Source organism: Heptranchias perlo, chromosome 1 (genome assembly GCF_035084215.1).
Source record: "Heptranchias perlo isolate sHepPer1 chromosome 1, sHepPer1.hap1, whole genome shotgun sequence".
Classification (NCBI taxonomy): domain Eukaryota; kingdom Metazoa; phylum Chordata; class Chondrichthyes; order Hexanchiformes; family Hexanchidae; genus Heptranchias; species Heptranchias perlo.
Genome location: NC_090325.1, coordinates 194449714 through 194469972, shown reverse-complemented (window position 1 = coordinate 194469972; position 20259 = coordinate 194449714). Strand labels below are relative to the sequence as shown.

Here is a 20259-nt window from a genome sequence, read left to right as displayed (position 1 = left end):
CAAGGGTAACTGGAGAGATTCCAGTCAGATAAAAGGAGGGGGAAATATAAGAGTCTGAAGACTTAAAAACAAATCACCAAGTACCAGAATGAAAGAAAGCAAAAATATAAATAGATAGGAAAGTGATGATAAACTTTGCTCCATTTCTCATTACTCATAAGGCTTACTCCTCTGTTACAGGTGGCTGCTACCGTCAGAATCCTATTTTCAAAAATTGGTTGCAAGGAATTAGTTGCTAAGCTCCTTTTTTCTCCCCTCCTGTTAACTTGTTCTTTTTTTATACATTAGTTCAATTTCAATTCAGCATCCCTGCCACCTTGGTTTCACCACTCCTGGGGGCTAGATCTTGACTTTGTGCCACAGTGTAAATCGGCAGCCCCTTTAACATCTCGACAACAACAACTTGCATTTGTATAGCATCTTTAACAGAGTAAAACGTCCCAAGGCGCTTCAAAGGAGCGTTAATCAGACAAAATTTGACACTGAGTCACGTGAGGACGTATCAGGACAGGTGACCAAAAGCTCGGTCAAAGAGGTAGGTTTTAAGGAGTGTCTTAAAGGAGGAGAGAGAGAGACGGAGAGGTTTAAGGAGGGAATTCCAGAGCTTAGGCCCAAAGCAGCTGAAGGCACGGCCGCCGATGGTGGGTCGTTGGAAATCGGGGCTGTGCAAGAGACCAGAATTGGAGGAGTGCAGAGATCTCCTGCACTCTGGAGGGTTGTAGGGCTGGAGGAGGTTATATAGCCAAAACTGTTGGTTACAAGGCAGAGGAAGTCTTGCTTCAGTGCTCTGGTCAGACTGCACCTTGAGTACCGTGTCCAGTTCTGGTCACCGAGTCACTAGCCTTGGAGACAGTGTAGAGAAGAGCCATGGGACTGATTTCTGTCGACAAAAGACTTGAGTTACGAATAAACACTGCGGAAACTTAAGCTTTTCAATCTTGGAAGAAGGTAAATGAGAGGTGACCTTGTGGAGATATATGAGATAGTAATTGCAATTAAAAAAAGATAGACATGGAACACCACGTCAAATTAAACCATTGGGCAGACTATCCATTCTTGTTAGTAGTGTCCATCTTGCTGATGCTCATGGTGCCATTGGACAAGTCTCACTGGTCTATGCAAAACAGGGCACTTTCTGAAGTGAAGGAATTCTATAGATGCTTACACCACAATCGTTGCACCTTCTCTCCTTCAAAACAAAGAAACTCAGTTGTTAAAAAAAAGGAAAGTAGGACATCAGGTGACAGGCAAATTTAGGTCTGTAACGTTAGGAAGTTCTTCACATGAAGAATGATCAACACAGGAAACGCTTAGGGAGTTGGAGGCTGTGATGGAGGGAAGCAGGAGGCTGGTTGGATGAGCTGTGAATGACCTTCCTCATCTGAATCTTCATCATAGTATCATAGTAGGTACAGCACAGGAGGAGGCCATTCAGTCCATCGTTCCTGTGCTGGCTCTTTGAAAGAGCTATCCAATTAGTCCCATTCCCCCGCTCTTTCCCCACAGCCCTGTAAATTTTTTCTCTGCAAGTATTTATCTAATTCCCTTTTGAAAGTTACTATTGAATCTGCTTCCACCGCCCTTTCAGGCAGCACATTCCAGATCATAACAACTCGCTGCGTAAAAAAATGTTTCTTCATGTCGCCTCTGGTTCTTTTGCCGATCACCTTAAATCTGTGTCCTCTGGTTACTGATTCTTCTGCCCCTGGAAATAGTTTCTCCTTATTTATCTCCTTATCTCCTTATCTATCAAAACCCTTCATGATCTTGAACATCTGAAATAAATCTCCCGTTAACCTTCTCTGCTCTAAGGAGAACAATCCCAGCTTCTCCAGTCTCTCCACATAACTGAAGTCCCTCATCCCTGGTACCATTCTAGTAAATCAAACACATATATTTATCTGAGGTGAGGATACTCAGTCACAGCAAGCCTCAAATCCAAGCCAAGGTTCTAGAACCTTAAACTACACGACCAAGGGCTGTACAAATTATTCCCAGCAATTGAATATCCACGGACAGAACTACTATTTCATGATTTTTCTTTCTTGTGTGATGACGTGTCTTAATTTGCAGTGTATTTCTTTTTTTGTGTGTCAGTCCTGGGCACCGCACCTTAGGATATATTGGCCTTGGAAGGAGGGCAGCGCAGAGTCACCAGAAAGTTACCAGGGTTCCAAGGATTAGATTATGAGGAGAGATTACATAAACTAGGCTTGTATTCCCTGGAATATAGAAGGTTAAGGGGTGATTTGATAGAGGGTTTTTTTAGGATATTGAAAGGAATTGATAGGGTGGATAGAGAGAAACTTTTTCCGCTGGTGGGGGAGTCTAGGACAAGGGGAAATAACCGTAAAATCAGAGCCAGGCCATTCAGGAGAACAGTTGGGAAACACTTCTTCACACAAAGGGTGGTAGAAGTGTTGAACTCTCTCCCACAAAAAAGCAGTAGATGCTAGCTCAATTAATAATTTTAGATCTGAGATCGATAGATTTTTGTTAGGCAAGGGTATTAAGGGATATTGGGGCCAAGGTGGGTGGATGAAGTTAGGACACGTATCAACCATGATCTGATTTAACGGCGGAACAGGCTCGAGGGGCAGAATGGCCTCCTCCTGTTCCTGTGCGTCACATATCTCTGGAAGACTGACTTTAAAGCCTTTCTTGGCAAGTCGGCACCTACTTTGTGAGATCTCTCTCAGTGAAGCCAAATCTCCAGTCTGTCACTGGAAATCTCAAGGATGGCTTGGCAAAGCCCTGGGAGAGCTCTGAGTTCATGGGAAATGAAAGAGAACAAAGAATTCTGCTTAACCAGGATGATGGAGGGCCTTGCTCGAATGCTCTGACAAGCCATATATTTTTCTGCTGATGAGGATGAAGGTACTGGAGGGAAAGATGACACAATGTTGGAGCTGATTTCCCCCAGTATATTTTTTTGGAGCTAATTGTTTTTTTTAATAAATTGTTTGACCGGATTGTTTCCAATGACCTCCATCTATCATCCTTTCAACAGAAGGGCGGGAGAGTTGGCCAAATACTCCTTTGTAGCTCTTGGTACAATTCCTGCTTCATGATTAGTTTGGTTTAGTTCACCGAGCGAGACTCCCTTGTGTTTGCAGAAGTTGAGTCACCTGGTACCTTGGCTGAGAATAAATGACTGAGGCACATGGTGAAATTAGCACTGTAAATATCTGCCGATTGCTTTTATGAGTTAAAGTCACAACCTGCGTCGGACAGAAAGAACCTACATTTATATAGCGCCTTTCACAACCTCAGAACATCCCAAAACGCTTTACAGACAATTAACTACTTTTGAAGTGTAGTCACTGTTGTAATGTAGGAAACGCAGCAGCCAATTTGAGCACAGCAAGATCCCACAAACAGCAATGAACTAAGTTACCATCTTTTTTTTTAGGTGATGGTTGAGGGATAAATATTGGCCAGTACACCAAGAGAACTCCCCTGCTCTTCTTTGAAATAGTGGCCACGGGATCTTTTACGTCCAACTGAGAGGGCGGACAGGGCCTCGGTTTAACGTTTCGTCCGAAAGACGGCACCTCCGACAGTGCAGCGCTCCCTCAGTCCTGGCACCGAGAGTGTTGGCCTAGATTCTGTGCTCAAGTCTCTGAAGTGGGGACATGAACCCACGACCTTCTGACTTAAGGGCGAGAGTGTGCCACCCACTGAGCCAGAGCTGACACCGTAATGTCACACGAAACATTGGGCTTGAATTTCCTGGGAGCCGTTCCCTCTCCACCACCGTAACTTCACCGGAAATTAGGCAGGATCAGCAGCAAGGAAATCGCAGGGCCACAATAAACTTAACGAAAATTCTGCTTAGGCGAACAAGACAAAACCCAAAATGCTAAATTCCCTGATATGAACGTTACATAGAATGTACAGCACAGAAACAGGCCATTCAGCCCATCAGGCCCATGCCGGTGTTTAAGCTCCACACGAGCCTCCTCCCTCCCTACTTCATCTCACCCTATCAGCATATCCTTCGATTCAATTTCTCCCTCATGTGTTTATCCAGCTTCCCCTTAAATGCAAAGTCAGTGAACTGGAACTATTTTGTCCTTTTTGCAGAAAGGGGCTGGCTATCACCTGGATCTCTTTTGGGTGGCTATCCTAATGGCTCTTTGCTCGTTCATGGGACTACCCTGGTACGTGGCAGCCACGGTGATCTCCATCGCCCACATCGACAGCTTGAAGATGGAGACTGAGACATCAGCCCCTGGAGAACTACCCAAGTTCTTGGGAGTCAGGTACGAAGCCTCTCGTTTGATGTTGTGCCTCATATTCCGTGAACCTGTGGCTGGTGTTTTTTCATCATTGACATCAGGGCTGAGTTTGAGTAATGCAATCTGATTGCCACTAACTCTCAGTAAGGGTCCTGCATTCCAAGAACGTAATAGAAATTTTGAACGTGCTTTCATTTCTTTGTGCACCGTCAAATCCAGGCGCCAATCTTGAAAAACAATTAACCAAAGCTGGTCCATATTGACGTGTCAGCATATTGACGTGTGAAATGAGTCGTGAAATAATCAAATCAATGGTCAAAAGAAATTGTCGGTCACTATTTGACCTGATTGTAATCAATAGGCACTCATTTATTTTAAAATCTGTAATATCGTTTTAAGTAAAATCTCCAACGAGTACTCAGGAAATGAGCCCCATTGTGTTATCTTTGGCCCATTTAACTGACCCTTCAGTTGGGCAGCACAGTGCTTTGGTGCTCGTCGTGCTGTGTTTGGGCACATGGTGGTGCAAACCATTCCCTCCGGAGTAATCGCCCAGATCTTTGCTTCACTGCCAAAGGCAAGTGTTGAGTGGAGTCTTAGGGAGGGAACACATCAGCCCACAGCGCTCCTAGTGGCCAGGTGCAGAGCAACTCTGGCAGGAGCCCAGGGGCAGGGTGGAGAGAGAACACGGAGGGGGGAGAGAGGACACGGAGGGGGGAGAGAGGACACGGAGAGGGTGGAGAGGGAACACGGAGAGGGTGGAGAGGGAACACGGAGAGGGTGGAGAGGGAACACGGAGAGGGTGGAGAGGGAACACGGAGAGGGTGGAGAGGGAACACGGAGGGGGGAGAGAGAACAGGGAGAGGGTGGAGAGGGAACAGGGAGAGGGAACAAAGAGAGGGTGGAGAGAGAACATGGAGAGGGAACACGGAGAGGGAACAAAGAGAGGGTGGAGAGGGAACTCGGAGAGGGTGGAGAGGGAACTCGGAGAGGGTGGAGAGGGAACACGGAGAGGGTGGAGAGGGAACACGGAGAGGGTGGAGAGGGAACACGGAGGGGGGAGAGAGAACACGGAGGGGGGAGAGAGAACACAGAGAGGGTGGAGAGAGAACATGGAAAGGGGGAGAGGGAACACGAGGAGGGAACACGGAGAGGAGAGAGAGGGAACACGGAGAGAGGGGAGAGGAACACAGAGAGGGTGGAGAGAGAGAACACAGAGAGGGTGGAGAGAGAGAACACGGAGAGGGTGGAGAGAGACGATGGAGAGGGAACACTTTAAAGGTGGAGAGGGAAGCATCTGGTAGAAAGAACACTGAAAATGACTTCCTTCTGCACTGTAAAATATAACAATAACAGAGAACAAGAGCTTACATTTATATAGGAGCCTTCATGTAACAAGCATCCTAAGGCCGTCTCAGAGCAGGACCAGGCCCTAAGCAGTGAGAAGGGAGTTTGAGAGGTGACTGATAGCACGGTTGAAAGGATAGCTTTTGAGGAGACTTTTAAAGATGGAGGAGGGAGCCCCCTAAGCAGGCGGGTCTAGGGATGGATTCCAGAGAGTCGTTCTGAAGCAGAGGAAGGTTCTGCCAACAATGGCCAAAGTTAGAGGAGTGAAGGGAATGAATGGGCGGGAACACAGGGCTGGAGGATGAGGATTTTGAATTCAGTGCATTGGAGAACCGGGAGCCATGATAGGCAGTAACCAGAGGTCACAGATTTAAGGCAATCAGCAAACGAACCAGAGGGGAGATGAGGAGAAATATTTTTTACGCAGCGAGTTGTGATGATCTGGAATGCGCTGCCTGAAAGGGCGGTGGAAGCAGATTCAATAGTAACTTTCAAAAGAGAATTGGGTAAATACTTGAAGGGGAAAAATTTGCAGGGCTATGGGGAAAGAGCAGGGGTGGAGGGGGGCTAGTTGGAAAATTGGATAGCACCTTCAAAGAGGCACAATGGGCCAAAAGGATTCCTTCTGTGCTGCATCATTCTACGATTCTATGACAGAGCTCGGATGGGAGAGTTTTGGACGCATTAGAACTTGTGAAAGTCAGACCTCGAGGTAACAAGATAATGGATCAAGTTTTTTTTTTATTCGTTCATGGGACGTGGGCGTCGCTGGCGAGGCCAGCATTTATTGCCCATCCCTAATTGCCCTTGAGAAGGTGGTGGTGAGCCGCCTTCTTGAATCACTGCAGTCCGTGTGGTGAAGGTTCTCCCACAGTGCTGTTAGGAAGGGAGTTCCAGGATTTTGACCCAGCGACGATGAAGGAACGGCCGATATATTTCCAAGTCGGGATGGCGTGTGACTTGGAGGGGAACGTGCAGGTGGTGTTGTTCACATGCGACTGCTGCCCTTGTCCTTCTAGGTGGTAGAGGTCATGGGTTTGGGAGGTGCTGTCGAAGAAGCCTTGGCGAGTTGCTGCAGTGCATCCTGTGGATGGTACACACTGCAGCCACAGTGCGCCGGTGGTGAAGGGAGTGAATGTTTAAGGTGGTGGATGGGGTGCCGATCGAGCAGACTGCTTAATGGTATCAGCCTAATACTCCAATTCAGATCAGACCAGTTTGTAAAGTTGTTTGAACACATGTCCTGAGTGAGTGTGGAGATGGGACAGTGCTGAAAGTGATAATATAACTAACTTTTTTTTTCTAGCTTCAATTGAACATTGTGCTCAGTGGGGTAAATGTTTGTCTTTAATGCTCCTGGCACTAGAAGCCCCTATTCAGGTACCTGCCCCCTCTCACACCCCCGCCTCTTGTGATTGTGCTTCCATTAATTTTATGGATGGAAATGCAATGGTGATGCCCGACCAAATTCCCAACATGCGATCCAGCTCCACACTGGGAACGCTGAAGAATAAGATTTATCCCGGTGTCTTTGAGTGTGGAAGTGAACATTGTGTGGTGGCACCAGGTAGGTACAGTTATAAAAGGCCATTCGCCCCACCCTAGCTCATTCACCCAGAAAGAGCCTGCAGCTTCCCCTTCCCCCCACCCCCCCAATCACCTGTCCAAATGTCAGTGGGTATCACTGTCTCGCCTCTGAGCCAGAAGGTCGTGGGTTCAAGTCCCACTCCAGAGACTTGGGCACATAATCTAGGCTTCCAGTCCAGTACTGAGGGGGTGCTGCACTGTTAATGTCTTTCAGATGAAACATTAAACTGTCCGCCCTCTCAGATGGATGTAAACGATCCCATGGCACTATTTTGATGAAGAGCAGGGAGTTCCCCAACTTTTATCCCTCAACCAACATCACTGAGACAGATCTAAATGGCTCCAGAATTTCTCCCTCCATTCGCTTCCCCAGGAGTGCAGCTCAGGTGTTGATCACTGTGTGTGTGTGTGAAGAAGTACTACCTGAGAACCAGTCCTAAATAAGCCTCTCACTGGTTTAAACCGGCGCCCCCTTGTCCCACTGCCAGGATTTAATTTAATCTCCCCTTGTGTCTTGGTGACCAGTTCTGGACTCAGTACTGAAGGTGCAGTCTGACCAGAGAGCCCTGTACAGTTTGAGCATGACTTCCTCTGACTCATACTCAATTGTTCTGGCAGTATAGTTCAGCATTCAATTGACTCTGCTGATTGCCGCTGTACGGTGCTTGAACGCACTGAATGCCAAGTCTGCTGAAAGGCCGAGCTCTCTTTCAACACCATCGTTCAGCTATTTTGACAGCGTCGAGCAAGCACGCAAAAATACTTCGGGAGCGATGCCAAGGTTCAGGGATGACAGCAAGTGATGGATTCACTCAGTAAATGTGGGGCTCGAGCTCCAGAAGGTTGGTGGGGGAACGTTTTTGCCGCGATGCAGAAACGTGACAGCAAACCTCCGTCGTGTTGGGCGTGCAAGATGGGTCGGGACGCAGTGCGCGGAGGGAGATCCAGCGGGGAGCATTAAATGCTCAAAATAGAGCCCGGCCCACTTAAAGGAATGGACGGAAAATCGGGTGGGCTCCACTGTGGGTCGTCCTCCAGCCCGCCCGATATTCCTCTGTGTGTTGCACCCAGGCAGCCCTTTTTTGTGGGGTTGCCAACTCTGGTTGGACATATTCCTGGAGGTTTCATCACGTGACCGCCTGCCCGTCCCGCCCCCACACTCCCGCCATTGGTTGCCCAACACGTCCATCATCGCGGTGCCCCGCCCCCACACACTCCCGCCATTGGTTGCCCAACACGTCCATCCTCGCGGTGCCCCGCCCCCACACACTCCCGCCATTGGTCACCCAACACATCCATCCTCGCGGTGCCCCACCTTCCCACGGCCAATCGGAAAGCAAGCAGACTGTTCGTCACCGGATTGGATGATTCTTGACTGTCGGTCAAACTGCCTTTTTTTCTCCCACACCTCCGATATTTTTATCACTAATAAACAAAGAAACTTTTCTTAAAAACACTTTTTTTTTATTGCCCCTGTAATTTTTCTCCCAGACGTTTTGCTGGCTGCAGTGTCCTGGAGATTAATCTTTCATTCCTGGAGACTCCAGGGCAATCCTGGAGGGTTGGCAACCCCTAACTTTTACGCCCAAGCCCAATAGGAAGGAGATCAGCCCCGCACAGCCCAGTAAGAAACGTAGTTGTCAGTCAGTGTTCTCGGTAGCACTGATCAAAAGCGTCACAGCTCACTGGAGCCACACGTACAAAGTCTCATGTGACAGTTGGCGGTGCATTCTAGTGTTCATTTAAAGGCTTCATGAATAATCCAGGCGACACTCTCTAATACACAGCATCTTTCCGTTCCCCCCCCCTGTCCCGACCCCTCTCCCCCTCCACCAGCCCCAACCAGTGATTGAAGTCAGTTTTGAATCCAAAATGACCAAAGCTGGATTTAATCTCACCGGGTCCGTGACGAATGATGTCTGGTTAAAGTTACAAAAACGTGAAGTGTAATAGCCACCTCCTCCCCCCGGGTGTTTGGAATGACTGCTTGCCCAGGTTTAGTTGATGCGCCAGGTAGGATGCAGTCACCAGGTCCACGCAGCTGTATTAACGGCTCCTTTCCACCAGACCGAGGCGGCAGATGCGTTCGACAGAGGGTCGTACTCTGTAGGTCCGGCTGTCGCCGAGTTCAGGAGGTCGGGCCTTTACTGTGACTGGAGTGGAGATCTCGAGGATTCGTTTTTCGCTTCCCCACTGAGTCATCAGCAAGTACAGAAAAAAAAGAAAGAATTTTCATTTACAAGAATATAAGAAATAGGAGCAGGAGTCGGCCGTACGGCCCCTCGAGCCTGCTCCGCCGTTCAATAAGATCATGGCCGATCTTCGACCTCAACTCCACTTTCCCGCCCGATCCCCATATTCCTTGATTCCCCTAGAGTCCGAAATATCTATCGATCTCAGTCTCGCCTGACGAAGGAGGAAGCCTCCGAAAGCTTGTGATTTCAAATAAAGCTGTTGGACTATAACCTGGTGTCGTGCGACTCCTTACATTTGTCCACCCCAGTCCATCACCGGCATCTCCACATCTTGAATATACTCAATGACTGAGCATCCACCGCCCTCTGGGATAGAGAATTCCGAAGATTCACAACCCTCTGAGTTATATAGTGCCTTTCACCACCTCAGGATGTGCCAAAACACTCCACAGCCAATTAAGTACCTTAGAAGTGTAGTCACTGTTGTAATGTAGGAAACGCAGCAGCCAATCTGCACACAGCAAGATCCCACAAACAGCAATCAGACAATCTATTTTTAGTGATGTTGATTGAGGGATAAACTATTGGCCCAGGACACCAGGGAGAACTCCCCTGCTCTTACATAAGAACATAAGAAATAGGAGCAGGAGTAGGCCAATCGGCCCCTCGAGCCTGCTCCGCCATTCAATAAGATCATGGCTGATCTGATCCTAACCTCAAATCTAAATTCATGTCCAATTTCCTGCCCGCTCCCCGTGACCCCTAATTCCCTTTACTTCTAGGAAACTGTCTATTTCTGTTTTAAATTTATTTAATGATGTAGCTTCCACAGCTTCCTGGGGCAGCAAATTCCACAGACCGACTACCCTCTGAGTGAAGAAGTTTCTCCTCATCTCAGTTTTGAAAGAGCAGCCCCTTATTGCTCTTCTTTGAATAGTGACCTTGGGATATTTTACATCCACCTGAGAGGGCAGACAGGGCCTCGGTTTAACATCTCATCTGAAAGACGGCACCTCCGACAGTGCAGCACTCCCTCTGTCCTGCACTGGGCGTGTCAGCCTAGATTTTTATTCAAGTCTCTGGAGTGAGGACTTGAACTCATGACCTTTGCTGATTTAGAGGCACAAGTGCTACCCGCAGAACCGCGGCTGACGCCAGTTTGCTTTGTAATAATGGGAGGCCGTTACCCTCAGTGCAGACAACAGAGGCGGCAGGTAAAGTTCTCGTTTGGTAAAACTCAGCGTCGTTTTGTCTTAAGTCTCACTTCCCCGTTCCAGTGTGCTCACGGTGCTGACTTGATTAATGCTGTTTTGGTTTGGCCACAGGGAACAGAGAGTGACTGGGTTTATTGTCTTCATTCTAACCGGTGCATCTGTCTTCATGGCTCCCATACTAAAGGTACCTCATTTAAGCATTTAATAATAGTACAACAACAACAACTTGCATTTATATAGCGCCTTTAACGTAGTAAAACTTCCCAAGGCGCTTCACAGGAGCGATTTTCAGACAAAATGTGACACCGAGCCACATAAGGAGATATTAGGACCGGTGACCAAAAGCTTGGTCAAAGAGGTAGGTTTTAAGGAGCGTCTTCAAGGAGGAGAGAGAGGCGGAGGGGTTTAGGGAGGGAATTCCAGAGCTCAGGGCCCAGGCAGCTGAAGGCACGGCCGCCAATGGTGGAGCGAAGAAAATCAGGGATGCGCAAGAGGCCAGAATTGGAGGAGCGCAGAGATCTCGGAGGGTATTTGGGCTGGTGGAGGTTACAGAGATAGGGAGGGGCGAAGCCATGGCGGGGGGGGGAGTTTGAACACCAGGATGAGAATTTTAAAATTGAGACGTTCCCGGACCGGGAGCCAATGTAGGTCAGTGAGCACAGGGGAGTGATGGGTAAACAGGAGTTGGCGCCAGTTAGGATACGGACAGCAGAGTTTTGGATGAGCTGAAGTTTATGGAGGCTCGAAGATGGGAGGCCGGCCAGGGGAGCGTTGGAATAGTCAAGTCTAGAGGTAACAAAGGCATGGATGAGGGTTTCAGCGGCAGATGAGCTGAGGCAGGGGCGGAGACGGGCGATGTTATGGAGGTTCACCAGATTCCTGAGATGAGAGGGTTGTCCTATGAAGAGAGGTTGAGTAGAATGGGCCGATACTCTCTGGAGTTTAGAAGAATGAGAGGTGATCTCATTGAAACATATAGGATTCTGAGGGGGCTTGACAGGGTAGATGCTGAGAGGCTGTTTCCCCTGGCTGGAGAGTCTAGAACCAGGGGGCATAGTCTCAGGATAAGGGGTCGGCCATTTAGGACTGAGATGAGGAGGAATTTCTTCACTCAGAGGGTTGTGAATCTTTGGAATTCTCTACCCCAGAGGGCTGTGGATGCTCAGTCGTTGAGTATATTCAAGGCTGAGATCGATAGATATTTCGGACTCTAGGGGAATCAAGGGATATGGGGATCGGGCGGGAAAGTGGAGTTGAGGTCGAAGATCAGCCATGATCTTACTGAACGGTGGAGCAGGCTCGAGGGGCCTACTCCTGCTCCTATTTCTTATATTCTTATATGGATGTAATTAACCGCACAACTGATCACCTGTCGTGTGCCGTGTGTGCTGACGTGTCTCTATTTGGAGCTCTATCATTTTCTAAAATCCAGGTACAGATTAACAGCCTTTAAATTTTATTTTTTTCTCTCTCACGCCAGCAAATGAAAACTTAATAACAAGAAGCACACACATGGCTGAATGTGCTTGAACTGATTGCATCAGGAAGCTCCTGCCTCCTTGTGGCAGTCACTTGCCACTGCCCCTGATCACCAGTTGTGTGATAATCCTTGCGTTATTTTTTTTGCGAGTGAGTAATTCGAAGGCCACAAGCTTTCTCTTCTAAAATGTTAACATAAAAGGCGGCCGGGCGTTACTTTCTCGTTTTTTTTTGCGGGGGTCAGCGCATCAACTGAGTCAGGCGTGGACCGTGAGGTGGTGGGATATTGGGCTTTTCGCACTGCGATTTCCCACGGGCCAGTCTTCAGGTTACAGGCTGCGGGGAATACCAGGCATTTTCCGATAACGGGCAAAGGGGGGCAGGAGTAGGGAATTGGAGAGAGAGGCTGCTCTTGTGTATCCCCTAATAGCCTTGAGAGTGGCTGGCCCACCATTAACGAGCAACGTGCAATGGGGAAGAGGAGAGGAATAATTTAGAAGGGGGACGAGGACGGGTGCTCGCCCTCAAAATACTTAATTAATGAATAAACAAATAGTAACTTGTAATGGCACACTGGTGCCCCGTGCCATCTGGTGACTTATCGCACACTGGATGGGCAGCCAAGAGGGAGAGTCAGGGATTGCTGGTATTAGATCGGCATTTTTAGAAGTGATTCTGTTTTATAAAAGTAGCCTGAAGGGAAATAGTTTAAACAAAGTTTAAACGGGGAGGGGGTAAAATCGGCCTTGGGCATGAACGTGAAACAGGCAACAGCGAATCAGCACCCTGCATCACACCTGCCCCATATATCCTTTCCCGTTGACTATCAATGGAAAATAAATCCAGGCCCGGGGTAGGTAAAACAGGCTGACGATTCACCCATCCCATCAACAATATTTAGCGACTGGAGAAGATTGTAGAAAGAAAGACTTGTATTATACAGCGCTTTTCACAACCTCAGGATGTCCCAAAGCGCTTTACAGCCAATGAAGTACTTTTTGAAGTGTAGTCACTGTTGTAATGCAGGGAAACACGGCAGCCAATTTACGCACAGCAAGATCCCACGAACAGCAATGAGATCATTTGTCGGTTGAGGGATGAATATTGTCCAGGGCACTTGGGAGAACTCCCCTGCTCTTCTTCAAATTAGTGCCAGGGGATCTTTTACATTCACCTGAGACAGATGATGGGGCCTCAGTTTAATGCCTCATTCGAAAGACAGCACCACACTCCTTCAGAACTGCACTGAAATATCAGCCCAGATTTTGTACTCAAGTCGCTGGAATGGGGCTTGAACCCACAATCTTCTGACTTAGAGGCAAAAGTGCGACCCACTGAACCACATGGTATACTATAATCTTTATCCTTCCACAACCATAGACGTTTATAGCCTAGAAGGCAGCCACTGTGTCTGTGCTGGATCTTTGTGACAGCCAGTCCTACTCATTCGGCTGCCCTGCACTCTTCCCCATATCCCTGTACCCTCTTCCGCTGTAAATATTTGTCAAATTATCCCTCAAAAGATGCAACGGTCTCTGTCTCAACCAGTCCCTGTGACAAAGCATTCCATGCTCCCAACAACCATGAAGCAATCTCTCCTCAGCCCTACCCTCCTCTGGGAAAGAACAGGCATATAGTTGAAAGCGTCTTTTGAGTGCCGTTGCCCGGGGAGAATTGGCAGGAGAGTCAGAGTCGGCATTCTCTGGGTTGAGACAGAGCAGGCTGTGCGTGTGCTGTGAGTGGGATTTTTTTTTTAAAAATCTGCATTTTGAAAATGGCCCTCCCATAACGACAAAGGAAACACGCCACAGAACCGAGTTCGTAACCTCCAAACTTATACCCCGCGTACAAAATTCAGTTACAGTCACGTACGTCACACGTGGACTGCTATTGTCCTGGGTCCCTTCATTGAAACCCCCGTCAACAGCATTTTCCCTGTTGTTTAGCTCAGGCATTGGAAGGCCGAAAAATCTTCCATTAACTTCCAGATAAGAAGTGTATCCTTGGGCTGATTGATGTTAATGAACTGCTGTGTTTACAGTCAAAGATGTCATGGTTTTTTCATTAATAACATACCAAATGTTAAAAGGGTGAAGGGAAATTAAAAAAAATAAATGTCAGTTCCCCACTTAAAGGTGTATCATCTTCTGGAAAAAATATGTTTTCGAACATAGGACCAGGAGAAGGCCATTCAGCCCCTCGAGGCTGTTCCGCCATTCAATTAGATCACGGCTGATCTGTATCTTAACTCCATCCACCCGCCTTGGTTCCGTAACCCTTAATACCCTCACCCTAATATAAATCTTATCAATCTCCGTATTTGAAATTTTCAATTGACCCCCCCCCAGCCTCAACAGCTTTTTGAGGGGAGAGAGTTCCAGATTTGTCTGAAGAAGTGCTTCCTGACATCACCCCTGAGCGGCCCTAGCTCTAATTTTAAGGTTACGCCCCCCCTCCCACCTTGTTTCTTTGTTTGCTTTTAAATACGCGATGTTGAAATGGATTGTGGAATGCACCCTCGCAGCACCGTGCGTTGACACAACTGTGAGGAAAATGATTCACATCTCTACTGGCCTCGTCTCCCTTCCCAAGGAAAATGAGGCTCTCCCAATACTTACTTTGAAGGCGATACTCCTTTACAAACTAAACAGTACAATTTTAAAGGGGGCGCAGGAAGAGAGAGACCTGAGGATTTGCGTACACAAATCTTTGAAGCTGGCAGGACAAGTTGATGAGGCTTTTAAAAAAAAAATGCATACAGGGTCTTTGGCTTTATAAATAGAGGCAGAGAGTACAAAAGCGAAGGAGTTGTGCTAAACCTTTATAAAACACTTGTTAGGCCTCAAATGGAGTATAGCCATTCGGCCCATCGTGCTTGTGCTGCCTCTTTGGAAGAGCTACTCAGTTAGTCCCACTTTCCTCTGCTCTTTCCCCATTACCCTGCAAATTTTTCCTTTTCAAGTATTTATCCAATTCCCTTTTGAAAGTTACTATTGAATCTGCTTCCATCGCCCTTTCAGGCAGTGCATTCCAGATCGTAACAACTCGCTGCCTAAAAAAAATTCTCCTCATCACCTCCTCTGGTTCTTTTGCCAATGATCTTAATTCTGTGTCCTCTGATCACTGACCCTCCAGCCAATAGAAACAGTTTCTGCCTGTTCTACTCTATCAAAACCCCTCAAAATTTTGGACACCTCTATTAAATCTTCCTTTCACCTTCTCTGCTCTAAGGAAAACAGTCCCAGATTCTCCAGTCTCTCCACATAACTGAAGTCCCTCATCCCTGGTACCATTCTAGTAAATCTCCTCTGCACCCTCTCCAAGGCCTTGACATCCTTTCTGAAGTGTGGTGCCCAGAATCGGACACAATCCTCCAGCTGGGAATCAAAAACTTTGGACAATTAAATCTGTCCTAACAACAATGGTTATGTTCCTTTTATTTTCATTGTTATAGGGCTCGATTTTAAAATTCTCATCCTTGTTTTCAAATCCCTCCATGGCCTCGCCCCCCTCCCTGCCTCTGTATCCTCCTCCAGTCCTACAACCCTCCGCGATCTCTGCGCTCCTCCAATTCTGGCCTCTTGCGCATCCCCCGATTTTAATCGCTCCACCATTGGCGGCCGTGCCTTCAGCCGCCTGGGCCCTAAGCTCTGGAATTCCCTCCCTAAACCTCTCCGTCTCTCCACCTCTCTCTCCACCTTTCAGACACTTCTTAAAACCTACCTCTGTGACCAAGTCACCTGTCCTAATATCTCCTTATGTGGCTCGGTGTCAAATTTTGTTTGATAATCGGTCCTGTGAGGCGCCTTGGGACGTTTTCCTACATTAAAGGCGCTATATAAATGCAAGTCGTTGTTGTTGAATGTGGGTTAAAATGGATGGCGGCTGCTTTGCTCAGTATCTCATTGACTTTTTCGTTTGTTCTAGTTCATCCCAATGCCGGTACTTTACGGAGTTTTTCTGTACATGGGGGTTGCTTCTCTGAACGGCGTGCAGGTAATGTAACCGTAGCAACAAGTCCACTGTTTGCAAGCTAAATTCCAGAGAAAATGTCTGATAATTATTAACCAATAGAGCGATTGCCAAGGTTAGTTTGAATATCGGTTGTCAGAATATTATCAGAGAAACGGCTATCTTACCATGAGACGGAAAATGATTTCAACGCAAGGACCCATGGCCAAATAATGGTCCAGTAATTCGGTCGCATTGCGGTGGGAGAGGTAATCAAGTTTGTAAAAGCTGCAGCACAAATTCAAAAGGTGCCTTGCCATCTTTCATTGACGTAATACTGCTGCTCATTCATCAGCCACCGTCGATGTCATAGAAATCGCACAGCACGGATGGACGCCATTCGGCCCATCGTGCCTGTGCTGGCTCTTTATCGGAGCTATCCAATCAGTCCCACTCCCCCTGCTCTTTCCCCATAGCCCTGCAAATTTCCCCCCTTCAAGTATTTATCCAATTCCCTTTTGAAAGTTATTATTGAACCTGCTTCCACCGCCCTTTCAGGCAGCGCGTTCCAGATCATCACAACTCGCTGCGTAAAAAAGAAACATTCTCCTCAGCTGGCGCCCTCCCCGTCGATTTTTTTTGGCCAATGATCTTGAACGTGTGTCCTGTGGTTACCGACCCTCCCACCTGTGGATTACAAATCAACTTATCCACGTTGGGTGACTGAGGTGATAGCGGGTTGTCACGTGGAATTATTGCCCCTTTCAGCTGTGCGGACAGCGAGTACTGAGGAAGATCCTCCCGTTTACTTTTTAAACCGCATTTCCGCAGACCATTGCACAGTCGGCCGCTGTTTAAGGAATTCAGTTGTGCTTCTCCTCACATCGCCCGCCCACTCCTCCCCCCCCCCCAACTCCGCCACCCCCAGCCAGCCTACCCCCCGCCCCCCCCCCCCAAAATCTACAAGAACAGACCAGCATTGTTCTGGTCAAAAGGAACAAATAGCTCATTAGGGCCTCACTTGAGATCATCTCTGCTGTAACCCATATCCGGTGATAGGATCTGCTTTAGGTTTTAACAAACAAGTTTACAGTCCCTTTGTCATTGTGCCTCTACTGCCTTATACTTCAAACTGCTCCTTTTCTTTCATCAAAAGCTAGACTTTATTGTGCCCTTCTCAATGAGATGTTTTGATTCAGTACTTTGTCTAACTTTTTTTTAGGAATATCCAGTGTCACTAATGCCTTTCTGTGCCGTCACAATGTTTTTATTTATATTGTACATCTCCCCTATATATATACTCCGATATGCACCAACAGACATATAATCCATACCTACACCCGTACCATCATCTATATGTAACCCGCACTCAAACCAACCTGTACATAACCCCACCCTCAAACCAGCGCCAACCTGTATATAAACCTCACCCTCAAACCAGCGCCAACCTGTATATAAACCCCACCCTCAAACCAGCGCCAACCTGTATATAAACCCCACCCTCAAACCAGCGCCAACCTGTATATAAACCCCACCCTCAAACCAGCGCCAACCTGTATATAAACCCCACCCTCAAACCAGCGCCAACCTGTATATAAACCCCACCCTCAAACCAACGCCAACCTGTATATAAACCCCACCCTCAAACCAGCGCCAACCTGTATATAAACCCCACCCTCAAACCAGCGCCAACCTGTATATAAACCCCACCCTCAAACCAACGCCAACCTGTATATAAACCCCACCCTCAAACCAGCGCCAACCTGTATATAAACTCCACCCTCAAACCAGCGCCAACCTGTATATAAACCCCACCCTCAAACCAGCGCCAACCTGTATATAAACCCCACCCTCAAACCAACGCCAACCTGTATATAAACCCCACCCTCAAACCAGCGCCAACCTGTATATAAACCCCACCCTCAAACCAGCGCCAACCTGTATATAAACCCCACCCTCAAACCAGCGCCAACCTGTATATAAACCCCACCCTCAAACCAGCGCCAACCTGTATATAAACCCCGCCCTCAAACCAACGCCAACCTGTATATAAACCCCACCCTCAAACCAGCACCAACCTGTATATAAACCCCACCCTCAAACCAGCGCCAACCTGTATATAATCCCCACCCTCAAAACCAACGCCAACCTGCATATAAACCCCACCCTCAAACCAGCGCCAACCTGTATATAAACCCCACCCTCAAACCAACGCCAACCTGTATATAATCCCCACCCTCAAACCAACACCAACCTGTATATAAACCCCACCCTCAAACCAACACCAACTTGTATATAATCCCCACCCTCAAACCAACACCAACCTGTATAATCCCCACCCTCAAGCCAACGCCAACCTGTATATAAACCCCACCCTCAAACCAACGCCAACCTGTATAATCCCCACCCTCAAGCCAACGCCAACCTGTATATAAACCCCACCCTCAAACCAACGCCAACCTGTATAAACCCCACCCTCAAACCAACACCAACCTGTACATAAATCCCACCCTCAAGCCAACACCAACCTGTACATAAATCCCACCCTCAAGCCAACACCAACCTGTATATAAACCCCACCCTCAAACTAACGCCAACCTGTTACAAGCCAGGAAACACAATCAAAGGTTTCAGATGGTAAACCACAATAACAAAACGCTTTTTTTTCCAGTACCACGTGAAACTAAAGATTTGCAATTTCCCATTAAGTACCTGTTTTTTTGGCAAACAAATATACCTGCCCTATTTGCAAGCAATACGAAGGCGTTTGATTAAAGCCTAGTGAGCCGGTGAGGTTTGGTTGGAGTTGCTTCTAATGCACCCCTGGCTGCCAGAGTAAAACTTCGAATGCCTCGGGTATTGGAAAGATACAGTCTGGAGCTGCGCCACTCGCGTGGCTACAGGAGCTGCCAGTGACGTACGTAAACAGCTGCCCACAGTTACGCTGGCACCAGGCCGTGTGTTCCCTGGCAGTTCTCTCTCAGAAGCGGAGGTGCCAGCCCAGTCTGATGTCAACTCTTGGGCACCAGCCATGTTAAAGAGGTTACCAGCCCACCATCGCCAGCGTAAAGAGGGTAGCACTAATGGTTATTGTCCTCAGGTATATCTGTGTATAGTAGCAATAATACCGCCCCATTTTTAGTGCTTTGTAATTAACTGTTTCATTCCAATTTAACCCTTTTCCCCTGACAAGTGACGATAGTTACTTCAAATCATGGTTTTTCTCTTCACTTATCGGGCTGCAGTAATGATCCGGATCTTGTTAGGTGGGGTATCTCGTGGTGTACCCCGTTAGTTAGACATTTTCCCTCGCCCTTCAGCCCAAGATTTTTTGTGCGCCGTAACTTGCTGGGAGTGCGAGCTGATCACGGCGGGGCGGGGGAACGGGGCATCTGGGACCTCAGTGAATGACGGGACCAACAGTCTATCTCCTCAACCAGTGAGATTGAAGGATTGAGGAGGAAACAGAGGAACGATGGAGAAGGGAATAGGGTGAATTAGAGTCAATTCAGGTACAGAAAGAGAAATAAAGAGAGGGAAAGAAAGATTGGATTAAGAGAGAGAGAAAAAAGAGATAGAAAGGAAAAGTAAGAAAAAAAAGATTTAAATTTAAAATTCGACATTTTAAAAATCTCTAAGAAGAATTTACTACCTGCAGGAATGAGACTGAAGAGTTTAAATTGTTCCCTTTCTGGGCCAGAGAGATTGATTGGCTTTACATTAACAATTCTAACGTTGTTAAAAGGGTACTTACGCTCTTAATTACCAGCCCTAACTTTCTGCGGCGAGTTTAATGGCCAATTAATGTGCAAATGCAGCAAGTTCTTAAAAGTAACGGGGAGGTTGAGGGCGAGATGCCGTTTGTGTGAAGTAAACGGAGGAGCGGGGTAAATCGACCAGCAGGTTCTGGAGATTTGTAACTCATAGCGTCTCTCTCAATCCCCTGAACCCGCTGGCCGATTTGCACGTTAATATTGGCGTGCGGCATCAACATACAGCGGGATCGGGCCCAAAATTTGACACGTGCTAATGATGCAAATAATAATAATTATCACGCATTAAATATCCCAGGACGGTGTTTTAATTTTTCCTGTATTGAACATGTAATTTTAGCGCACGCTGTTTTTAACCCAGGCAAGACAAATCCTCGAGCACTTTGAAGCAATATACTAAGACGGACAGGGCGTACAATACTCTTCATTGAGAACATCAGTGTCGAACTTTCACAGTAACCTCGTGATTTGT

The 20259-nt window shown here is 47.4% G+C and overlaps 1 protein-coding gene across 5 annotated transcripts in view; it reads left to right on the top strand.

Annotated features, from left to right (window-relative positions):
- The window catches only part of LOC137330689 (electrogenic sodium bicarbonate cotransporter 1-like), a 174086-nt gene that overhangs the window by 131628 nt on the left and 22199 nt on the right, over nucleotides 1-20259 (top strand). For all 5 annotated transcript variants that reach the window (XM_067994515.1, XM_067994517.1, XM_067994514.1 and 2 more), the window contains exons 19-21: nucleotides 4087-4265; nucleotides 10696-10768; nucleotides 15991-16059. In XM_067994515.1, coding sequence (XP_067850616.1) covers nucleotides 4087-4265; nucleotides 10696-10768; nucleotides 15991-16059 — 321 coding nt within the window. The remainder of the gene's footprint in view (nucleotides 1-4086; nucleotides 4266-10695; nucleotides 10769-15990; nucleotides 16060-20259) is intronic.